The 24,308-nt window shown below is 39.5% G+C and overlaps 2 protein-coding genes across 4 annotated transcripts in view; both read right to left on the bottom strand.

Annotated features, from left to right (window-relative positions):
- TMEM38B (transmembrane protein 38B) overlaps positions 1-24,308 on the bottom strand; it is a 774,558-nt gene that overhangs the window by 384,779 nt on the left and 365,471 nt on the right. The window lies entirely within an intron of this gene.
- SLC44A1 (solute carrier family 44 member 1) overlaps positions 1-24,308 on the bottom strand; it is a 211,701-nt gene that overhangs the window by 118,021 nt on the left and 69,372 nt on the right. For all 3 annotated transcript variants that reach the window (XM_021067056.2, XM_003480567.4, XM_005660312.4), the window contains exon 3: positions 22,525-22,667. In XM_021067056.2, the coding sequence (XP_020922715.1) occupies positions 22,525-22,667 (143 nt within the window). The remainder of the gene's footprint in view (positions 1-22,524; positions 22,668-24,308) is intronic.

The raw sequence follows: 24,308 nt of genomic DNA, 5'->3' as shown, positions 1-24,308 counted from the left end.
AGCAGTATGGAGATGCCTCAGAAAACTAAACATAGAACTACCATTTGATCCAGCAATCCCACTCCTGGGCATCTATCCAGAGAAAACAACTCGCAAAGACACATGTACTCCAATGTTCACTGCAGCACTATTTACAATAGCCAAGACATGGAAACAACCTAAATGTCCATCGACAGAGGAGTTGATCCAGAAGATGTGGTACATATACACAATGGAATATTACTCAGCCATCAAAAAGAACGAAATACCAGCATTTTTAGCAACATGGATGGACCTAGAAACTATCATGCTAAGTGAAGTCAGCCATACAATGAGACACCAACATCAAATGCTTTCACTGACATGTGGAATCTGAAAAAAGGACAGACGGAACTTCTTTGCAGAACAGATGCTGACTCACAGACATTGAAAACCTTATGGTCTCCGGAGGAGACAGTTTGGGGGGTGGGGGGATGTGCTTGGGCTGTGGGATGGAAATCCTGTGAAATCAGATTATGATCATTATACAACTACAGATGTGATAAATTCATTTGAGTAATAAAAAAAATGAAAAAAAAAAGCAATGGAAAGTGAGTTATACAGCAATCAAATCAGCAGATTAAATCAGGTTAATCCTCTGGGATCTCAGAACAGAAGAAGCCCTACTTGGACATGACAGGGTTGGCCACTACATGGTATGTAAACCCTCCCTTGACAAGGATTAAATAGACTGATATGAAAACACTTCATTCATTCAACCAACGTTTAAGTGTTTACTATGTGCCCACTCCTGGGCCAGGGCCTGGGGATATGAAATTCACAAAAAGAAGCTCTTGAATGCAGACAAAACTACAGAGTCATTTCAAAATCAGGATATGTGGCAAGGTTGGGAGGAAACAGGGTAATTCTGCAGAGGATATGGGATTCAAGGAAGCATAATAGAGCAGGAGGCTGTAGCTGAGCCACATTTTGAAAGTGAGTAGGAATTTTCCAGACAGATGGGCAAGGGAACATTCTAGCCAGAGGAAACTGCATGTATAAAAGCGCAGAAGCATGAAAGAGCATATTTAAGGAACTGCACACAATTTGAGAAGGTAGACTACAGGATGGGCCATCAAAGGGCTATGCATCAAGGAGAGGCAGGTGACGGAAGAAGCAGCCATCCTCAGGCTTGGGAGCATCTTACAACTCTACTCCATTAGACAACATGCTTTCAAATGGCCCCAGCAGAGTGATGCTCTGGTATAACCAGCCTCTTGGGTTGAAGGCCAGAGAGGGGAAGGCTGGGATACCAGCAGCGCGCTGCTCCAGAGATGAGCCTTTACCATTAAATTCCCTCCCGCTGCCATGGCAACTCTCTGCGGCAAGGCTTTTTGGAGCAAAAGGTGGCAAGCAGATACTAGGTCTGCTGGCCGCCTCCTGCCGAATTTGGCTTCTCTCCTCTCTAATCAGGATGGAAGCACCGCAGCACTAAAACTGGAAAGCCGGCTGAAAAATCCCTCTGTCACCTTCTGCTTTAGTGATTCCTGACACGTGTTTTCCCCAGAGGGGAATAAAAATGGAGTCTGATCATTTCTCCAATTATTACCTCATATCAATTTACAATTTATAGCCCCGTTCCACAGAGTATGCTGCCAGAAGTGAGTCACACCAAAAGGAAAACACGACAGCCTAGCATAGGCTTCGGCTACTGCTAAATACAGAGTCCGAGAGCCCTGGATCTCTCCACTCACAGTGGAATTCTGCCCAGAGGAGATCTCTTATTTTCTGCAGGGGGTACCAGCAAGGCAAGTCCAGTCATCCCAGCCATTCAGGGCTGTGTTATACAAGGACACAGCTATGGGGCCAGCACATTAACATCAGTGAAACCCAACCAACCTAACCTAACACAACTAAGTGCAACACACAATTAACTACAATTTTATTGGCCCTCAAGTTTCTGGGACACAGCTAAGGAGGGAAAGAGAAACAAGCTGGGAGCAGCAATTTGTCTTTGAATTGTAACTCTTGATAGTGGCTGAGAGCTGTACAATCTTTATAAGGTCCCTGAGACTGCAGAGACACAGAGAGTTCCCATGTGGCCCAGGAGGTTAAGGATCTGGTGTTTTCACTGTTGCAGCTGGGATCGCTTCTGTGGCTCAGGTTCAACCCCCGGCATGGCCAAAGAAACTGCAAAAACACAGCTTAGAGAACAGAAGAGGACTAAGGTGAGTTGTGGGGAGCCTGACCTATGAGGCTGATGATAGTGTGTCCCACTCTCCCCCTGCCTTCTCAGTCCTAATGAGGAAGAAGAGGTAGTACTTGTTAAAGAAATGCCTAAGCACGCACCTCACCAACCTCCAGAGAAGCAACTGAAGCCCCACCAGCATGGCAGCCTCCTATACCAGCTCCACTGCAGCCCTTGATTTGCAGGTCACTTCTAAGAAGAGAAATTTTCATAATCCTTTCTGGTAAATCCATAGCACTGAGAGTTGGAGAAAAAATTAAAACTAAGGAGGAAGCTCAGGGATTGGATTAAGGAGGAGATATTCAGAGAATATTTACCTCTCTGACCTCACTCACTTCCCCCTAGTCTCCAGTCTGTTCCTGAAATACTCTGGCACACTCTCACACTGGGCCCCTCATACTTCTGTCTGCCTGGAAGGTTCCTTCCCCAGACAGCAGGATGGCTATTGTTAGCTCCCACACTTGCTTCACTCTATCTAAAATGCCCTCTCTCTAGTCTAATGGGCCTTATCCATCTTTCTTGCTTTGTTTCTCTTCAGCACTTACACTCAACAACGCAACTTATTTATCTGTTTATTATCTGTCTCTATTGGTGGAGTATCAGCTCCCAGAAGGCAGAGATGTACACCTGTCTAATTCATCACTTCATCCGCAGTGCCTAAAATAGTGCCTGGAATAACAAAAGAGCTCTACTCTTATTTGTTGAATTAACAAATGGATGGTATGTGTGTAAGATTTTACCAAGCAGGAGAGTGGTAGTGGGAAGGTAAGGAAGAAGATATTCTAGGTAGAAGGAAGTAACTCTCATTCATTCAACGGAAAATTTATTGAACACTCTGCCAGGTGCAGGGCTAAATACACACCAGCAATACAGTGAAAAATAAGACTAACACAAACAAGTGCCTCCCTTCTTAGCATTTACAGCTCAGACAGTGGGGAGGCAATTTCAAAACTGTGTGTAAATGCTTTCACAGAGAAAAGAAGACAGCAGGAGAAGCATCGTAAGGGCCCTATGAAGAGTGAGTCAGGATAGGAGTTCAGAAAAAGGAGTATCTAAAGCCAGGACCTAAGGAATGTACAAGAGTTCGCAAGGTGTGGAGGAAGAAGGATAGGAGCAGGGAGGGAACAGAGCATGCAGAGGCTTATGAAGTCAGAGACAGCATGGCCTAACTGAGAAAATGGAAAAGGTCAGGTTGGTTGAGATGGACTATGATGCAAGAGACAGATGGCTGGACAGCAAGCTGGAACTATATCATGCAGTTTTGGTTTTGGTATTAAAGATGTTGGAAAGCTCAGAGCTCATTCTAAAGACACTGGGAAGCCACTGAAGGTTCACCAGCTGCCATATGGAGACTGAATTAAAGGTGAGCAAGAGAGATAGTATGGACACTGATCAGGAGTCTACTGAATACCCACCAACTGAGGCTACTGTAACATAATTATAATATATAATTATATATATTATGTATTTTACATTAAACATATAATTCAATTCATTACTTTAAAGTGTATTTTACCAAGGTGTTCACCCTTCCCCAATCTAACTTTAGAACATTGTCACCTCAAAAGAAACCTCATATCCCTCATCAACCACTCCCAATCTTCCCACACTCCCTAACCACCAGCCCTAGGGAACCACTTAATCTACTTTCTGTTTCACAGATTTCATTCCACATAAATGGAATCATTTAATACATGGCCTACTGCAACTGGCTTCTTTTACCTGATATGTTTTCAAGGTTCATCCATGCTACAGCACATATCTGTACTTCATTCCTTTTAATGGCTAAATAACATTGCACTGTATGGTTTTACAACATTTTACTTATCCATTCAATAGCTGACACACATGTATTGTTTTCCCTTTTGGCTACTAAGAATAATACTGCTATGAGCATCTGTATACAAGTCTTTGTGTGGACATACAGATTTATTTCTCTTGGGTAGATGCCAAAGAGTGGAATTGTTAGGTCATATGTTAACTTTATGTTTACTATTTTGAGGAACTGCCAAACTATTTCCCAGAGTGAATGACTGCATCATTTTATGTTCCCACCAATAATGTACAAGGGATCCAATTTTTCTACATCTTGTCAACACTTGTAACTGCATGTCTTTTTTTTTAAAATAAATTTTATTGGAGTATAGTTGTATGTCTTTTTTATTATAACTACTCTAGTGGATGTGAAGTGTTAACTGTGATTTCGATATGTATTTCCTTGATGACTAAAGATATTGAGCATTTCTTCATGTGCTTGTTGGCCATTCCTCTCTCTTCTTTATAGACATATCCACTCAAATCCTTTGCCTATCATAGATTTCTTTTTAATCTTTGAGAAAGACAGAGTAAGGAAGAGATAACCACTAGATACTGTGACAACATTATGAAAAATTATATTAGAAGAAAAAAGAAGGGTAAAATTAGAGAAAGAAGAACACTTAGAAAGCACAGAAGTCAAAAGACTAAAGGCTCCAGTGGGCAAAGAAAAACACAAAAGCTGTGGTGAGAATGAGTAATTCTTTTTTGAGGGGATCATTTATTATGTTTTATATTAAAATATAATTGATTTACGATGTTGTGTCAAGTTCTGCTGTATAGCAGGGTGACTAATCTTTTTTTTTTTTTTTTTAAATATTCTTGTCCATTATGGTCTATCTCAGGAGACTGGGTAGAGTTCCCTGTGCTATGCAGCAGGACCTCATTGCTTATCTATTCTAAATGTAATAGTGTGCAACTACCAATCCCAAACTCCTAGTCCATTCCACTTCCTTTCTCCTCCCTCTTGGCAACCCCAAGTTTATTCTATATGTCCGTGAGTCTGTTCCTGTTTTGAAGAATGTTTCATTTGTGCTATATTTTAGATTCCACATGTAAGTGATATCATATGGTATTAGTTCTTCTCGTTCTTAGTTCACTTAGTATGATAATCTAGTTGCATCCATGCTGCTGCAAAAGGCATTATTTTGTTTTTTTATGGCTGAGTAGTATTCCACAGTATCTATGTACCATATCTTCTTCATCCGTTCATCTGTCCATAGCCATTTAGGTTGTTTACTATTGTGGAGAGTGCTGAAATGAACACAGAGGTGGGTGCATGCATCTTTTTTTTTTTTTTTTTTTTTTTTTTTTTTTTTGGCTATACCTGTGGCACTTGGAACTTCCCGTTGAGAAGAAACTAAAGCAGTTCTCAGGGCTAGAGTGAAAATCAATGAGATAGACCATGTGAAAGTGCTTTGTAAACTACACAAAAGTCAAGTTGGTTAAAATAGCTGTGTTTTCCCCAACTGGGTTAAAAAGGGAAGAAGCTTTGATAAGTAACTTTGAAACTTGTTTTGGAAGATGGTAATAATGAAGATGATTACAATAAATAGCAATTAACATTTATGGTTCCAGGCAATATGCTAAGTAGCATACATCATTTATCATACTTATGCCTCCAGAACAACCTAGGAAGTAGATGTTACTATTACCCTCACTTTACAAATGAAGATCTTTAAGCTAAACATGTTCATGTTACTTTCTCTAGTGTAAACCATCCTTGGTTATAGTGCAAACCATCACTAGTTACCTGCCTACTGGCTCTACCCTTATGGATACATTTCCCATGGAAAAATCTTACCCATTAGAGAAAAATTACAAATACTATTCTCATTGTATTGCTTTTAGCTTTATGTCAGAGAATCAAAGCTTCTGATAATCAAACATGTCTACCTTGGTACTATTTTATTTCTTTACTGCTTCAACAATGTATAAATATAAATGATCTCCTTTCCGTAACAAAGGTAAGTGTATAATGTTTGTTTAAAAATATTTAACTCATCTTGGAGTTCCCGTCCTGGCTCAGTGGTTAATGAATCTGACTAGGAATCATGAGGTTGAGGGTTTGATCCCTGGCCTTGCTCAGTGGGTTAAGGATCCAGTGTTACCGTGAGCTGTGGTGTAGGTCGCAGACGCAGCTGGGATCCCTCACTGCTGTGGCTGTGGTGTAGGGTGGCAGCTACAGCTCCAATTAGATCCCTAGCCTGGGAACCTCTGTATGCCATGGGAGCGGCCCTAAAAAAGACCAAAAAGAAAAAAAAGAAAAAAAAAATTAACTCATCTGGAATTTATTCTGCATGGTATGAGGTTAAAATAGATCTAAATGTGGTTTTCTTCCACAGTGATCTTTCTTAAACACTGACTGCATTTCTCAAATATTTAACCACTATCAGTTTATTTCTGGTGTTTCTATTTTATTTCTATCATTGCTATTAACCCATATTCATTTCAGGTAGTCTTGTTAAAAATACTCTGGGATAAGTAAACCAGCTATAATGGAAAAAATAAAAATCATTTAAAACTTAAAAAATTAAGAAAAAAATACTTTGGAATAAGTTTTGGTCTAGAATGCCAAACTCCCTGTGTTCCCCTCTAAGCTACACAATCCTGAATTAGACAATGACAACTATATACACATAACCCTTACTCAGACAATGAGTAACACCTCCTCCTACAGTTTGGCTAGTACACTAATTACCAGTGCTTCAAAATCAGTAGATGATAGATGCTATGGTCTGTGTCCCCTAAAATTCATATGCTGAATTCTAGCCTTCAAAGGTTGATGGTATCAGGAGGTACAGGGGGTCTTTGGGGGTTGCTTGGGTCATAAGGGTGCCTTATAAATTTCTGGCTTCTCTTGAATAATCAGTATCACTGGGTCCCTGTACTCACATGCCAAAACTTATCAGCTAGAACCCAACAGCCACTATCTCCCCTCCTTTTTATGGGCACACACATATATAATATTCAAAGTGTCCAAAATCCCCTGAAGTCTCATTTCCAGCTGACCTAAGTGATGAGCAGTGTCTGCCTAAGGCCTTTGAACTGCAACTTCTGGCAAAAAATCTTCTGCCTTCAAAACCAGAAAGTTCACAAGTAATTTGGTGATGAACTTCAGTAACTATATTTAACCTAGATTTCCGGTATAATCTCCTCTGTACTTCTATGGTGTGGCTCCTGATTTTTTTTTTTTTTAATGGCAGCATCTGCAACATATGGACGTCCCGGGCAAGGGGTCGATCAGAGCTGCAGCTGTCGGCCTACACCACAGCCACAGCAATGCCAAATCCGAGGAGCACCTGTGACCTACATAGCAACTTGGGGCAACAGCAAGCCACTGAGCAAGGCCAGAGATTGAACCCAAATCCTCATGGTTACTAGTCAGATTCTTAACCCACTGAGCCACAATGGGAACGCTGTGTGGCTTCTGATCTTTTATCTTCATTTAATTATCTTACAATGTACGAACTTAATTTTAATCCTCTCAAATAATTTTGTGAACGAGAATAATTTTTAAAAACGTTTGCCACCTGAAGTTCTTGCCTGCTCCTTTACTGTGTGATTTATACTATCAATCAAGTTCAATTCAACATCCTATTTAGATCTTAACTGGTATTGTATTAAATCTATAAATTAACTTTGTTAGTATTGTCATCTTCATTATATTAAGACTATCAACCATGAACAGATTATATTTCTCTTATTATTTGTTTTCCTTTTTTTCTATTAAAGCATAATTGGCTGAGTTTAGCCCTATATCTTGTTAGATTTTATTTTTTAATAAAACAAATATTATCTTTTTCATTATATTGTGTCTACTGATAAAATAAATGAGTGAATTCAGTTAGGCGTATGTTTTATAACCCATGATTTAAGCATCTCATTTCAGGATATGTTTTTGTTGAATCTCCTATAGCATTCCGGTTACAGTCCCTTTTCACTGACAAACAGCATTATTTTTCTCTTCTACTGACCTACGCACATTTCATTTATTTCTTTTATATGATTTGTTGCAACTAGTTATTTTACAAAATGATATAAAAAGGTTACATCCTCATTTTGTTTGATTTTAAATAGACTATTTCCCCATAATATTGATACCTGTCACTACTAGAAACTCCATCAACTTTCTTTCACATCCTCAGACTTAAAATGAAATCTGTTTTTTTTTTTTTTTTTTTTTTTTGCTATTTCTTGGGCCACTCCCGCGGCATATGGAGGTTCCCAGGCTAGGGGTCGAATCGGAGCTGTAGCCACTGGCCTACACCAGAGCCACAGCAACGCGGGATCCGAGCTGCGTCTGCAACCTACACCACAGCTCACAGCAACGCCAGATCGTTAACCCACTGAGCAAGGGCAGGGACCAAACCCACAACCTCATGGTTCCTAGTCGGATTCGTTAACCACTGCGCCACGACGGGAACTCCGAAATCTGTTTTTGACAAAGATGCCAAAGTAATTCAATGGGGGAGACAGTCTTTCAATAAATGCTGCTAGAATAACTGGAAATTTTTTTCTAAGGGCCACAGGTGCAGCATATGGAAATTCCCAGGCTAGGGGTCGAATTGGAGCTACAGCTGCTGGCCTACACCACAGCCACAGCAACGCCAGATCTGAGTCTGTGACCTAACCGCAGCTCACAGCAAGGCCAGATCCTTAACCTACCAAGCTGGGCCAGGGATGAAACTTGTATCCTCATGGATATTAGTCAGGTTCTTTCCTCTAAGCCACGATGGGAACTCCTGACTTTTTATGTGAAAAACAAATAAACTTTGACCTCTTCACACTGTATACAAACGTTTAAGTGCTAAATAAGAAAAACTTCTAGAAGAAAACAAAATATAAGTGCTGATTTGGGTACAGCAATGATTGCTTAGCACACAAAAAGCATGAACCATTAAAAGGTCACATTTTATGTGATGTTTTAAAATTTTATCTCAGGGATAAATTATAGACTTCATCAAAATTAAAAACGTTTTATTTGTGGAAAGATACCATGAAGAAAATAAAAAGATGAACCACCTTCTATATCAGAGAAATATTTACAAACCATGCCCAGCAAAGGTCTTTTACCTAGAATATATAAAGAACTCATAACTTATTAAAACAAACAAGCCAATATATTTGCAAATGTGTGAATGACTTAAATACATACTTAGTGAAAGAAGTTTTATGGATGGAAGGAAAGAAGATATGTGGATAGTCAACTAACACTTAAAAAGATGCTCAACATCATCAGTCACTAGAAATATGCAAATTAAAACCACAGTGAGATACATCTATACATGCACGAGGATAGTTAAGATTAAAAAGTTACCGTTGTGGCTCAGCGGAAGCCAATCTGACTAGTATCTATGAGGATGCATGTTTGATCCCTGGCCTTGAGTTTGATCTTCTTGGGTTGGGGATCTGGCATTGCTGTGAGCTGTGGTGTAGGTTGCAGACACAGCTAGGATCCCACTTTGCTGTGGCTGTCACATAGGCTACAGCTTTGATTCAACCCCTAGCCTGGGAACCTCCATGTGCAGCCCTAAAAAAAAAAAAAAGAAAAAGAAAAAGACTGGAAAATAATAAGTATGGAAAAAAACATACATCCAAAAACAGGTGAATAGATAAACAAAATGTGGTATATGCACACAATGAAATACTACTCAGCAATTAAAAAGGCACAAACCACAGATATATTTAACAATATGGATGAATCTCACATTACTATGCTATATGAACAAAAGTGGCACAAAATACTACACACTGTATGACTCCATGAACATGCAATTCTAGAAGAGACAAAACTATACTAACAGAAAGCAGCTCAGTGGTTATTTGGGGACAAGGATGGGGCAAGGACTGACTGCAATGAGCATGAGGTAATCTTCTGGGGGCAAAAGAAGTAGTTATTATGACGGGGGCACAGGATTATATACAGTTACCAAAATTCTAATGTACCCTTAAAAAGGGTAAATCACTATATATAAGTTATACCTCAGTAAGACTGTTAGATATTTTAAATTTCACCTTGGAAATGCATTTTATAAAATCTAAAGAGTGCCAGCGGGTTGTAAAAAATTTAATCTACTCAGAGGTTGGGACTTTGTCCTGGGCTTTTGCAAATTAATCTCTAAGTCTTGTAAGAGGGTCTTTATTTGCCTAGGGATTTAGGTAGGTCATGGCAGGTGGTGTAACAAAGTGAAGGTAGGAGGTCAGGTTAGGGTGGAATCTGACCGCTCTTAGAAAGATCAGCAATGTTGGATCATATGGTGTCAGCCTGACCACAGCGGCTGAGATTGAGTCAGCCACACAGGCAATGAATCATGTTTGCATAGTTTAGAAGCCCTAGTAAAAATTCTAAATGCTGAAGCCTGGGTGAGGTCCGCAGCTGGCAATACTCATGTGCATTATCACACATCAATGCCAGGCAAGTTACATTCCCTGATTCCAGGGGGAAAGAACAATGGTACAGAGTCTCGTTAGCTCCTTTTTTAATCTGTTTGCTTTTCCTTGTAATAAACTATAACTGAGTGTAATATATTTCGGTGAGTTCGGTGAGGCTTTCTGGAAAATTATCAAACCTAAGAGTGACTTTGTGGACCCCTGAACTTGCATTTACTGTCAAAGGTGAGGCTGATTTGCAATGACATGGATGGACCTAGACATTATCATACTAAGTGAAGTAAGTCAGACAAATAATCATATGCTATCACTTATATGTGGCATCTAATAAAATGATACCAAAAAAACTTTTCTTTCTTTTTTTTCTAGGGCCGCACCCATGGCATATGGAGGTTCCCAGGCTAGGAGTTGAATCGGAGCTGTAGCTGCTGGCCTACACCACAGCCACAGCAACGCAGGATCTGAGCCCCATCTGTGACCTATACCACAGCTCACAGCAATACCGGATCCTTAACCCACTGAGTGAGGCCAGGGATCAAAACTGAGTCCTCATGGATGCTAGTCAGATTCGTTTCCACTGAGCCACAATGGAAACTCCCCCCAAAAAACTTACTTAAAAAACAGAAACAGGAGTTCTCATTGTGGCTCAGCAATAATAAACCCGACTAGTATCCATGAAGATGTGGGTTCGATTCCTGGCCTCGCTCAGTGGGTTGAGGATCCAGCCTTGCTGTGAGCTGTGGTGTAGGTCACAGATGAGGCTTGGATCCCACATTATTGTGGCTGTGGTGTAGCCTAGCAGCTGTAGCTCTGATTCCACCCCTAACCTGGGAACCTTCACATGCCACGGGTGCAGCCCTAAAAAGACAAAAAAATTAAAATAAAAAAAACCAGGAGCTCTCATCATAGCTCAGTGGTACTGAACCCAACTAGTATGCATGAAGATATGAGTTAGATTCCCAGCCTCACTCAGTGGGCTAAGGATCTGGCAGTGCTGTGGAGCTGGGGGGTAGGTGGCAGATGCAGCTCAGCTCTCCAGTTGCTATGACTGTGGCTGTGGCCAGCAGCTACAGCTCCAATTTGACCCCTAGCCTGGGAATTTCCATATGCTGTGGATGTAGCCCCAAAGAGACAAAAATAAAAGAAAAATAAAAAACAGAAACAAAGTTACAGATTTCAAAACCAATCTTATGCTGTAGGGGGAGGGAAGAATTGCAAGGGTGGGAATACATTCATACTACTGTATAAAACAGTCTATAGCACAGGAAAATCCACTCAGTAGTCTATAATAACTGAGCAATGTGAGAAAAAGGAATGGATATATTTACATGTACAACTAATTTACTTTGCTGAACCTCTGAAACTAATACAATATTGTAAATCAACTATACTCAAGTAAAATTAAATTTTAAAAAAGTGAGGCTGGTTATGTGTTAGAGGGACTGTGTACCCTCTAACTTCTCAGTTGTCTTCAACTCTCATATCCAGATATATAAAGAGGTGGCAAATTGATGACCATAAAACTCATAGTTGAAGTGGTTAATAATTACCTAAAGTATATTACTAAGGTCATATCTATAAGCTGTGTACAATGACAAAACAACAAAAATTTTGCTGCTGTCTGGTTAATCTGGAACCAACCCAAGTAGTAAGACTCTGGATAAGTAGCAGTAAGCATATTTAACTTAGATATGTTAAGTATATAACCTAGGCAGGTAACACATAGAAAAACCAACCATCCCTTCCTTGTGTAGGTGCACAGCTATCATCAAATTCTGTTGGATGGCTTTTTATTTCTTTATTTAGAATCTGCCTAACGTTTCAACTTTCAACTCCTGATTTTTCTATGTTATGCAGGTGGATCTCTTTTTTCAAACTGCTAAGCAGTAATATCCAAAGCAAGCATTATCCTAGAGGTAGAATCTTACTAGCAATACAGATGTTACTTTGTAAAAAGTTTTTGTAAAATTCAGGCTAAAGAGGGTGTGGTCATGAAAGGACAAAAAATATTTTCCAAAGATGCCTCCGTAAATTTGCCTTCTGAAAGAAAATTCAGCTATGATTTTTACAACTTCTAACATAGTCCATGAAAGAAAAATGAAAGATTAGGAAAAACTGCATAAATAAAACAAAAAGTTTCCAGAGAGTATCATGAATGTTACTCTTCCCAAATGCTTGTAAATGAGTCCACAAGTGCAAGTTCTAGTGAAGTATCCACCAAGGCTGCTCTTTTTCATGTTGAGCCAAACTAGAGAGGCGGTAAGTTAATGTCAGAATCAGAGAGTGTTTGACAGGAGGGCAAACTCATCAAAGGCTCAGGGTATCTCTTTGTACAAACTTATCTCTAAGTGTGGGAAGGAGCAGACAATCTACTGGGCTGCTCTGAATAATACTCTGGTCACTGCAAAACTCAAACCAGCACAATGCATAAATGCACTCCCTCTGTTCTCCTAAGCCTGTACAGCTCCACAAAACAGAGCCGGGAGGGCCTTACTGTATGCACCCAGCTTTTACCAGGCTAATTTAGGCTGGCCAGCAGAACTCCCTCCAACCTGCGGATGATGTTCTTCAGCCAAAAAGAACCAAGCTTGGCATTCTAATCGGAATCCCACCCTCATTTCAGATGGCCTCTTGGAGGTGCCTCTTGGCCCAAGAACCCACATCCACCCCCAGCTTCCCCCACCTCCAGCCCCCACCCCCCTGGCCTCATCACCACCATGTGTTCCCTCCTTCCACAGGGCTGCATGATTTGATTTTCCCCTGCTGGGATGCAGGTCCCTCACCTAAATGGGGCTCCAAATCCGGACTTTAAATGATTCTGTTCCTGAACCCCCAATCACTGGCCGAGAGATTCTTCAACCCACATGGACAATGCAACCCTCAAGAAGGGGAGGTCAGACAGACTGAGGCCTAAGAAGGTTCTGACTCACTGTTGTTGAAGTAATGGGACCATGAGCCACAGAATATAGGCTAGAGAATACATGGGTTGCCTCTGGAAGCTGAAAATGACCCCTGGCTGATAGCCAGCAAGGAAATGGAACCTTGTCCTACAGCCATGTGGAACTGAACTCTGCCAAAAGCCTGAATGAACGTGGAAAAAGATTCATTCCCCAGAGTCCCTGGTAAGGAACACAGCCCTGCCAACATTTTGATTTCAGCCTTGCGACACCCGGAGCAGGGAACCAGCTGAGCCATGCTGTGCACAGACTTCTGATTTACAGAACTTGTTCTTTTAAGGCACTTAGTTTGTGGTAATTTGTTACAGAAGCAGTAGAACTGAACACCATGGTGGTTCCAGTGCTACCATCAAATTGCCTTATTTTCCTGTGCCTACCAGCCTGCAGTTAGGAACCCAGGAAACTGGAGTCACCCAGCTTTCAATATATACTTTCCCACACTGCAATGGAATAGTTTATCTATGCTTTTGTCTTCCTCACTAAAATGCAAGCTCTTCAACAACAGAGAGTGAATGGCTCTTTTTACTCTCTAATTTTTTTATTGCCCAGATAATAAAGTGTAGAAAACTTAAGACAAAAAGAAATGAGTATAAAAGAAAATTGAAAAGATCCATAATTCAATAGTTAACTATACTGTTAATATTTTGATGTCATTCTATACTTTTCTAGGTACATGTGTATATATAAATCACACACTAAATATAGATTTTTAACTATTTTTTTCCTTAAAAATGTTCTGTAGATAATCCACATCAATGGACATAATTCTATGCGATCATTTTATCATTCCATAGTACTCAGAGTGGGCCAGGTCCTGCATAACAGGAGGTACCTCTCTGGTACCCTTATATTTCACCTTTCATAATACTTTTGACAGCCTTATAACATTTGTGATCATTTGGTGATTTTAAGCTGTTTTCTCCACTAGACTGTAATTTCCATGAAATAAAAGAATGTGCCTATTTTTCCCAAGAGTATAGTCTCCAGGAGTTCCCATCGTGACAGTGGTTAACGAATCTGACTAGCATCCATGAGGACTCAGGTTCGATCCATGGCCTTGCTCAGTGGGTTAAGGATCCAGCATTGCTGTGAGTTGAGGTGTAGCTCGCACACTTGGCTTGGATCCTGCGTTACTGTGGCTGTGGTGTAGGCTGGCAGCTCCAATTTGACCACTAGCCTGGGAATCTCCCTATGCCTCAGGTGTGGCACTAAAAAGTGCCCCCCCCCCCAAAAAGGGGGGCGGGGAGAGCGTATAGTCTCCATAGTCACCTCTTTTTTCAGCCATTCAGGTTGTCTCCTAGTTTGTTATTCTTAATACAGGTTTCCAGCACACAGCAGATTTTCAATTAATGTTTGCTGAGGACTAAATAAATAATAAATAGAATTTTCAAGAATGGTAAAGGATAATCATCAGTAAGTAGTAATTTTATTAATGTCACTGGGCAGAAAAGAAACATGTTCTAGTCACACAAAGATGGAGAACTATTTATACGGCGCTGAAAAAAGGATTCTCAAAGTGAATATTCTAGGAAATTTTAATTTTACTTTTCTAAATCTTTATTTTTTTTCAGAGACAGGTATGTATAATCAACAAGGTTTGATAACTCTTTAAAAGTCTTCAAAAGAGGTATGTTTACCTAAGAACTAATCTTTTTTTAAGTTCTTCCTAAAAACATACTTATACAGTATTGGATAGGCCCAGAAAGCTTGGCAATCTGCTCAAGAGTACTTTAAAGAGTGAATACATTCTTAATGTTGGTATAACATCACTACCAGTCCCCTAAATAATAAATAAGTCGGAGTTCCCGTCATGGCTCAGCGGAAATGAATCTGACTAGCATCCATGAGAACACAGGTTCGATCCCTGGCCTTGCTCGGTAGATTAAGGATCCACTGTTGCTGTGAGCTGTGGTGTAGGTCGCAGACGTGGCTCTGATTCCGCACTGCTGTGGCTGTGGTGCAGGCCAGCGGTGTATAGCTCCAATTCAACCCCTAGCCTGGGAACTTCCATATGCCACAGGTGCAATCATAAAAAGAAAAAAATTGTGGGTTAAGGATCAGGCATTGGTTGTCACTGTCACTGGAGTGGCCTGGGTTGCTGCTGAAGCACAGGTTCTATTGCTGGCCCAGGAACTTCCACATGCCAAAAAAATAAATAAATAAATAAAAAGAAAGAAAGAAACCAAAAATGGGGGAAATAGTCAACAAGCTAATTAGCAATAATGGGGTAGACTGAATAGACCCTAAACCTACAGAATTCTCAGCCTTAAGGGAAGGTAACCAATGGCCACTAAAGTCCTATTCTGTACCTACGTAGAGATTATAAAAATAGAGTTTCTTGGAGTTCCTTTTGCGGCTCAGCAGGTTACAAACCCAACTAGCATCCATGAGGATGCAGGTGTGATCCCTGGCCTCATTCAATGAGTTAAGGATCTGGCGTTGTTGAGAGTTGTGGTGTAGGTCACAGATGTGGCTCAGATCCTTTATTGCTGTGGCTGTGGCATAGGCCAGCAGCTGCAGCTCTGATTCAGCCCCTAGCCTGGGAACTTCCATAGGCAGAAGGTGCAGCCCTTAAAAGTGTAGGAAAAAAAAAAAGAAAAGTTTCTTTAAAGTAAAACTATTGCCTATTAAACAATCATCTAAGTGAGTAACATTGTCAGTTTAAGCTACATGTTTTTCAATGTCTATTTAAAACCTATAAAATGGTAAAAAGTATCCAAATGTGAAATGAGAATAATGTATTTCACCATTAAAATTCATATTCTCTATCTGACAGAGAAAGAAATAGGTAAGACTACCTGCAAATTCTTCAGAGATTGTATAGGTGCTTTGGTTCCTCTCAAAGTTTCTTTAGTTATAAATTTATTGATTTATATAACCTGCCCTTTCTTCTCTGCATGTTCTAGTAAAAGTTTATTTCATCTTGAAATGCAGGGAGGGAGAGGCCCCAAAAGTGAAAATGCTGGGGAAATGGAATTACTGTGTAGCTTACCAGAGACAGTGTAGCACACAATGCAAAGGGCACTAGACTGAGCGTGGAGAGTGGAGGGCTAGTCTTGACATTACTGTCTTCGTCAAGTCACTGCTCCTTCCTAGACCCCAGATTTTTCACCTAGAAAATGAAGGGGCTCAGTGATCTCAAGGCCTTTTCAGTACCAACATTCAAAGCTCTGGATTTTTGGGGGATGAGACAGTTAAAGAAAAGAAGTACAACTCACACTAGACATTTTGCTAAAGGTTATGAAGGTAATTGAAAAAGGTCTCAAATAAAATGCCCCCTATAGATTTTACTCACACGTGCAAGCCATCAACTTCCTCACACCTCTACTTCCTGTACATCTCGTTAGCACTGATTTATGTGAGATCTGAGAGGCATTTTAGAGCCACAGAGCCTTTATCAGTGATTGGGACTTTAATGGCTTCCTTAGAGAAAAGACAAAAAGATAAAGAATAAAGTTAGATTTGCACACACAAAAAATACACCTTTAGAAGCTCTGTGGAAAAAAATCAATACTGACAAGTAAGATGCACTACGAAAATTTCTTAGAGTGACAAAGAAAGTGGAGCGTTGTGTGTTAGTCCTAAGCTGTGTGTTAGGACTGTTTGCAGGATAGAGAACAAAGTTTTATTAATAACATAATACCTATATCATTGAGTTCCCTTTGTGGCTCAGCGGTTAATGAACCCAACTGGTATCCATGAGGATACAGATTCTATCCCTGCCCTTGCTCAGTGGGTTAAGGATCTGGTGTTGCCGTTGAGCTGTGGTGTAAATGGCAGACGCAGCTCAGATCCCGCATTGCTGTGGCTATGGTGTAGGCTGATAGCTGCAGCTCCGATTCGACCCCTAGCCTGGGAACCTCCATATGCCGTGGGTGCAGCCCTAAAAAAGACAAATAATAATAAAAATAATAATACTTATATCAAAAAGATTGAAAGCAGTTCCCTACATATCCTTACCCGGCTTTACAATAGCCTGTGTAATACTAAGAGCTACTGTCACCTTGCCCGAGCCCCTCTCATCCCAGGCACTCAGGAAAAAGGACTATCCATATTAGAAACACAGTACCTCCCCCCTCCTCCAATCATCTCACCAGGGGGCAACAGAGCTAGATGCTTTGGCCCCATATAGACCTCATATACACTAATTCCAGTATCTTAGAATTAGAATTATCTCTGCTTTATCCAAATTGATATGGAAGAGGGAGCTTCCTTTCTGGGAACGATTTCTATAATAATAATGATTCTCTGTCTAAAAATTGGCACATACACTCTAACCATAAACCATAAAGCTATGGTTTTGAAAATGACAGGCAATCTAGAATGTGGCAGAAGAGAGATGTTTTTGGAATTGCCAATCAGAGTTCAAAATATATTATTACCATCTTACTCCTCACCACCAAAAAAACGGGCTATACGCCACTCCCATGTTCTATAGTACCATTACACCATGGCTCAGCTATAAATACAAGTCACTCTCTTCTCTGGGCTTCAGGTGGCACTCGCAAATAGGTGAAGCGATGCTTTAAGGAGGTTACATACTAGATAATCTTAAAGATCCCTTTCATCTCTGGCATTTTATGGTTCTAAGATAAATGAGCTTTCCTAGGTTGACCCAGCCTTAGACCCTTATTCATAGCCCTGGATCTAAGTGGAAAAGTTTTACGCATCTCAAGCAACTGACTTAAAAATCCACTTTGGCAACACAGTCCGTCTGAGGTTGGGGCCTTCTGGTATCTTATAAAATATTGGCTGCCATGTTCCTATACATCTTTATTACTGCAGTTAATACATTATCAGGTCAAAAAATTATTTGGAAAAAAACACACTATAATTAGAATGATAAAAGAAATAAAACACTGCCTATTATTTGCTACCAATACAATTCTTATTTTCACTTTATTTTTTTTCTTTTCAGGGCTGCAGCTGTGGTATATGGCAGTTTCCAGGCTAGGGGTCGAATTAAAGCTGCAGCTGTAGGCCCACACCACAGCCAAGGCAATGCTGGATTTGAGCTGCAGCGACCTACGCCACAGCTTGTGGCAACACTGGATCCTTAACGCACTAAGAAAGGCCAGGTTTCAAACCCACATCCTCACAGACATTATGTCGCGTTCTTAACCTGATGAGCCACAATGGGGACTCCTACTGATAGAATTCTTATAGTCATCTTGGTATCTTAAATTTTCTGGTGAGAATAAGTGAAAGGATTCCTCTTCCCATGTCTCTCCTGACCTAACTCCTTCTTATTTTATTGCAATTCATTAGGCCCTTACAAAGTAACCCTTGGGTGCTGAAATATGGGAGTTATGAAAACATGGTGCTCCAGGGAGGTAAGAATTGAGCAATGCGGCATTCAGACTCTAAGATGCCCCAATTATCCCTATCTCCTATAATTGAGACCCTTCCCCTTAAGTTTGGGTGGGACCCACGACTCGCTTTTAACCATTAGAATGCAGCAAAGGTGAGGGGATAGCACTTCCATAGCCATACTGCATAAGATTCTAACTTCCATCGTGCTAGCAGATTCTGTATTGACACCCTCCCTTGTTGGCTTTGAAGTAAACTACCATATAGAGAGGCCCACATAACATGCACTGAGGATGGCCTCTGGCTAAGAGCCAGTAAAGAGCTAAAGATCTTGGCCCAACAATCCTCAAGGACTATGTGCCGCTAATAACCACTTGAGCTTAGAAGTGGGACTTTTCCAGTAGAACCCCAGCTCTAACACCTTGACTGCAGCCTCATGAGAGACTCTGAAGCAAGAGTCCAAGCTAAGTCACCTGCAGATTGAACTGAGATAATAAACACCTCCTGTTTTGAGCCACTAAGTTTATGGAAATATTGTTACCTAGCAACTGATCAGGAATACAAGTGGATGAGAAACACAATATAATTAAGGCACCACTTAAAGACAAGAGAAATTCAAGTATAAGGTTCTGGGATAAAGTTAATTTTGAAATATTCCTTGAAACCCACATTAAGTCTTCTAAGAATTCAGATTGCAGAGAGTTAGAGAGACAGCACAGAGGTAGGATCCACTGACTATCACAAACAATAGTACTACCACACTGAGAAACAGTGAGGGGAGACTGAAGAGGTACAATGGGTCTAGGTCATGGTGGGGCTGTGTGGGCCTCTCTTTGATCCTATAGGCAACAACACACACAAAAAGGCTCTTGACAGGCAAATGACAGTAAAAAGTGTTTTCAAGAATTTAACCCTGTCATGGTATAAAGGATGGAGAAGATTAGAGATAAGAAGACCAAGAACAGATATGCTGGCACAACAATCTTCACAAGAGGCCAACAAACCTGTGTAGGCAGGAGGGGAAGGGGAGGGGGATGGCAGAAGGTTCACACTCTGGAATAAACAAAGGCAAACAAATTAAGACTATAGAACACCATTTTGTGGTCGATCAAATTACTCATAATACTAGCAAAGAGAAAGCAATCTCAAACACGGTTGGTAGGAATTGCCTTTATGGAAAGCCAGGCAGTGATATGCCTTAATAATCTTGAAATATGCATATTCTCAGGCTCAGAAATTCATTCTGAGAACATATTCAAAAACATAAATTTATGTATCAACAAACATTTAATTGAGTACCTACTATGTTCTAGGTACTGAGGATATGGCAGTGAACCAAACAGACCTCACCTCTGCTTTCAAGGAACTTAAAAGAGACAATCATTTAACAAATAATCACAAAATCAATGTATAATTACAGGACACAATGAGACAATTATAAGCTTAAAAAAGACCTTTCTGGGAAGTAACATTTATACTGAGAGCTGAAGAATGAATAGAATTTAGCCAAGTGAAGAATAGGAAGATTTTTTTTTTTTTCTGATAATGGAAATAATTATCGTGAAGGCAAGAGAGAGTTGTATTCAAGATTTTACAGGATTCTTTCATTAACTTATTCACCAACTACATATGGAGGTCCTAGTAAGTATCAGGTACTAGGGGCTAAGGGTAAAGGACGAGATAAAATGACTAAGGTCAAGTTTACCTAATAACAGACAAAACAGGTATAAAAAAATGCCATAGGAATGGAAGGGCATGATATCCATAATAATGTGTGGAAAAGTAGGAAACCAATGCCTTTGGCAGGAAAAAGAAGAGGATGGAGTAAAGATAACAAAGACGTTCTATCTCCCTTCATATTAAAATAGTATAGACTTACCTGAGAAATGTATGGACCATTCATTTTTAAAAAATTATCATTTACAGACAGAAACATGTATATGGGTCACCATTAAAAGGCTCATTTGCAAAGTAAAAGAAGTAGAGACCAAAAATAAATGTCAAATATGTATACATGAGTTAAGGCAGAGTGATACCTGGGACAATACCCTACAGCTATCCATAACATGTCCCAAGTATACTAAGCATTCAGGGAGAAGGAATCACTTTTTTTGGAATAAGAAGCAGGCTTTCTTTGCAAGAGGCCAAAATGTACATGGAATAATCCAAGGATGTGAAATTAAAAATTGACCAAATGAACCTCCATAAGGTTAAGTATGAAGTGACATTTACGCAAACCTTACAGTAAGAATACTCTTGGAGTTATTAGCAAGTTACAGCAAGTTAAAAAGGGAGCCATAAAAATGATCATGGCCTCATGTAAGCAGGAGACCTGAGGGAGGAAAGCCCTCTTCCTTCTGTCTCCTCGGTTTTCTACATGGCAATATTTTATCCTTGGCACATGTCAACAGCTTGAAAGCGTTCCATAATATTTAATGCTACATCCAAAAGAAAAAAAGTATGTGGAAGGCTACTATTTTTGCAGCTACTATGAATCTAAGATTATTTACAAATAAGTTAAAAAAACTCATGGGTAGATTTGCTACAACAAATAACACAAAGCCTAAAATTTGTGTTGATTTCAAGAAGCGATCAAAAAGGACAGACGAAGCAATCCTCCAAATTACTCTCTGAGAGTCCAGTTTCATATCTCCTGTTAAGATATGCAGGTACCTATTAAGAGAAAAGCTCATGCATGATCTCTGCTGGACTTTTGGAGAAGTCATTTCAATCTCTCTAAGCCTCTGCTACTCCCATCCAACAGGCTGCTATCATAATACTTGCTGACTATGGCATGCAATACAATTATTCATTAGCATGATTTAACTTTTTATTTATCTGAACTGCATTACTCCATTAAATGGAAGAATATCTCTAAGATATGATGAACTATTTGGATTTTTTTCAAGATTTTAAATTTATTAAATTAATCTTCTTTCCAGTAGGGGCCCACATCTAACCAGCGGATTTATCTACCAATAAATATAATTATTACATTCTACAAAATATAATAGAACTACAGTCTAAAAATGCTTTCATCTGCTTTAGCCTTTTCCTATAAAGTTCATTCATGGAATTAGTTAACCTGTTGCCTTAAAATCAGCTGAATTAATTCTAAAGACCTGTCTTTATTTATTAGACCTGTTTAATAAAGCTTGATGGGTATAAATATACAATTTGAACAAATACATTGACATTATACATAAAATATATTTGATAAAATATATTTTCCCCATAAACATTAAAAATGAAATAATAGCTCTGTTGAAGAAAAGATGTGATTAAAAATTTCATGAAATCCAAAAGCTGAACCTTGAGAACCCAAAAGCTGAACCCAAAAGACTTTAAAGTCTGACAAAGAAAATACATCTTTTATGAAATTGGAAATTGATGTGTACTTATAAGTGATGCACCACAAATGTTTCATTGTAACTTTAATGTATCAAAATCCATTATCATCCCTCCGTCTTTCATCAAGTACAATCTTAGGAAGAAAAACACTATGTTATTTTCTGTGTTGAAACTTAAGTGTACAGCCTAAAGTCTAATGGGAAAAGAGAGTACAAGAGTAATTCGCTCAGATAATGTATTTACTCATTAAAACCTCAAAGTAGGCCATTTTAACATGCACCTAATTTTGCTTCCTGGAAATTGTATTTCTGGGCCAAAACCGGAAATGATTCAAGTGGACAGTTAAAAAATAAATAAGTAAAAACACCAATGGGAGGCATACAAAACCAAAATTCAGTAAGATATTATCTTTATAACAGTTATAAAAGCAGGATGCCCCCTCCCCCCATCAAAGTTTCCATAGTGTTCACCATTCAGCCACAGTCTACTCACTTCCGATGGGTGTGGTCCATGCCACTGTTTGGTATTGCTTCCAACTTTGCATTTTTCTGCCCACAGATATTTCCATAGCTGTCGTATCCTGACACTAGTCTTGCAGCTGCACCTGTTGCTACTGAAAAGCCACAAATAAATCCCTAGGGGGGAAAAAAACAGAAAAAAAAAAAAACATACAAATAAATCATTTCAATAGCAACAGTCACTACTTGATACGATATAATGAGCTTCTTTTGTCCACTGAAGGGAACAAAGACCTATCTTTCCTTATTGCAAACACTATTCCACTGTTTTCCTGGGATTTCACATAAGCTGTACAAAGAAGTCCACAGGGAAACACGATTTACTACAATAACAAAACAAATCTCAAGCTTTTACGTCATAAGATTGTCTTTACATTTTATAATAATCGTAGAGCTTCTCTGTTTCAAACATCTGTTCTGTGCCAGGATCTGTAGCAGATGCTTACCAAAATTATCTCTAATCCTCATGATGGGGAAACTGAGGCCCAGAGAGGGTAAGTATCCCAAGGCCACAGACACTAGTAAAGATCAGAGCATAGACTCAAACCCAGATTTCTTCATTCTTTAATTGTATTTGTTGTAAAGGAGTGCTGTTAAATGAACAACAGCAACAGATGAAAGAAAAAAATTCAAAGAACAAAAGGTATGTGGGTTTTGAATTATTATCACTTCAGTACACACCTCTGTTTCCTTCCTGCAATAAAGATGTATACAAGCCAAAGAATTATATACCATGAAACACCACCCACTCTTAATATTGGAGACTTGAGGACAGTGAGGCACTGGGTCTATGTGCCACAAAGGTCACTTTGTTTCATGGGAATATGGTTCACCACAGGGCCAAAGGCAAATGGTCCTTGCCTCAGAACCACACTGTGCTTGCTAAATCAAGGATGCACTGACCAAAACAAAGCAGTAAAACCCTACACTACTATATATCATAGGGAACTATATTCAATATCCTGTGATAAACCATAATGGAAAAGAACATGAAAAAGAATGTGTGTGTGTGTGTGTGTGTATATATATATATTTGAATCACTGAGCTATACAGTAGAAATTAACATTGTAAATCAACTATACTTTAATAAATTAAAAAAAAAAAACAACCCTATACTCAACTGCAGGTTACTGAGCATAAGAACAGGAAGTAAGGTGAATCACTACTAATAAACTGAATTGAAAGAAAAGACTGGAGTTAAGAAATATTCTTGGAACTTGGTCATTAAGAGGCTAAGGTTCTGTTATCTTTTCATTAAAGTGATGAATGAAGATAGATTATCACTGTTTAACTCCTCAGAGCCAAGTATCATGAGTAGTACTTATCTAAGCAGTCCTGCTAGAGCTCAGGTCTACAGTGGTAAATATTCATATGCGATGCCTCAAAGAAAAGGCTCTCCCCCTAAATCTTCCTAAAAAGGCAAACAAACTCTTTTTTCTAAATAACTCTTCTGTTTATCGTGCAGGTAGGGAAAATGAAGGGATAAGAGTAGAGAGCCTGGGTCTACTCACAGAAGCCTCTTGAAACTACACCTTGTAAGAATGTGGACTCGGAATAAAGACTACACCTGATTTGCAATGCTCTCACTCTTGGATCCTTGCCAAGTTACTTAACTCTCTGTGCCTCAATTTGCTCACCTGTAAAATGGAGATAATGAATGTAGCTCTTCAGGTTGCTGTAAGGATTTTAAAAAATAATCTAGTAAAGAGATGAGAATCCTGTCTAGCACGTAGTAAGAGCTCAGTAAATGTTGGCTG

Source organism: Sus scrofa, chromosome 1, assembly GCF_054392235.1.
Source record: "Sus scrofa isolate SSC_HxYL_T2T_F1_AM1 chromosome 1, Sscrofa_HxYL_maternal_Yorkshire_Landrace_v2.0, whole genome shotgun sequence".
Taxonomy (NCBI): Eukaryota; Metazoa; Chordata; class Mammalia; order Artiodactyla; family Suidae; genus Sus; species Sus scrofa.
This window is presented reverse-complemented; position numbering and strand designations above follow the sequence as displayed.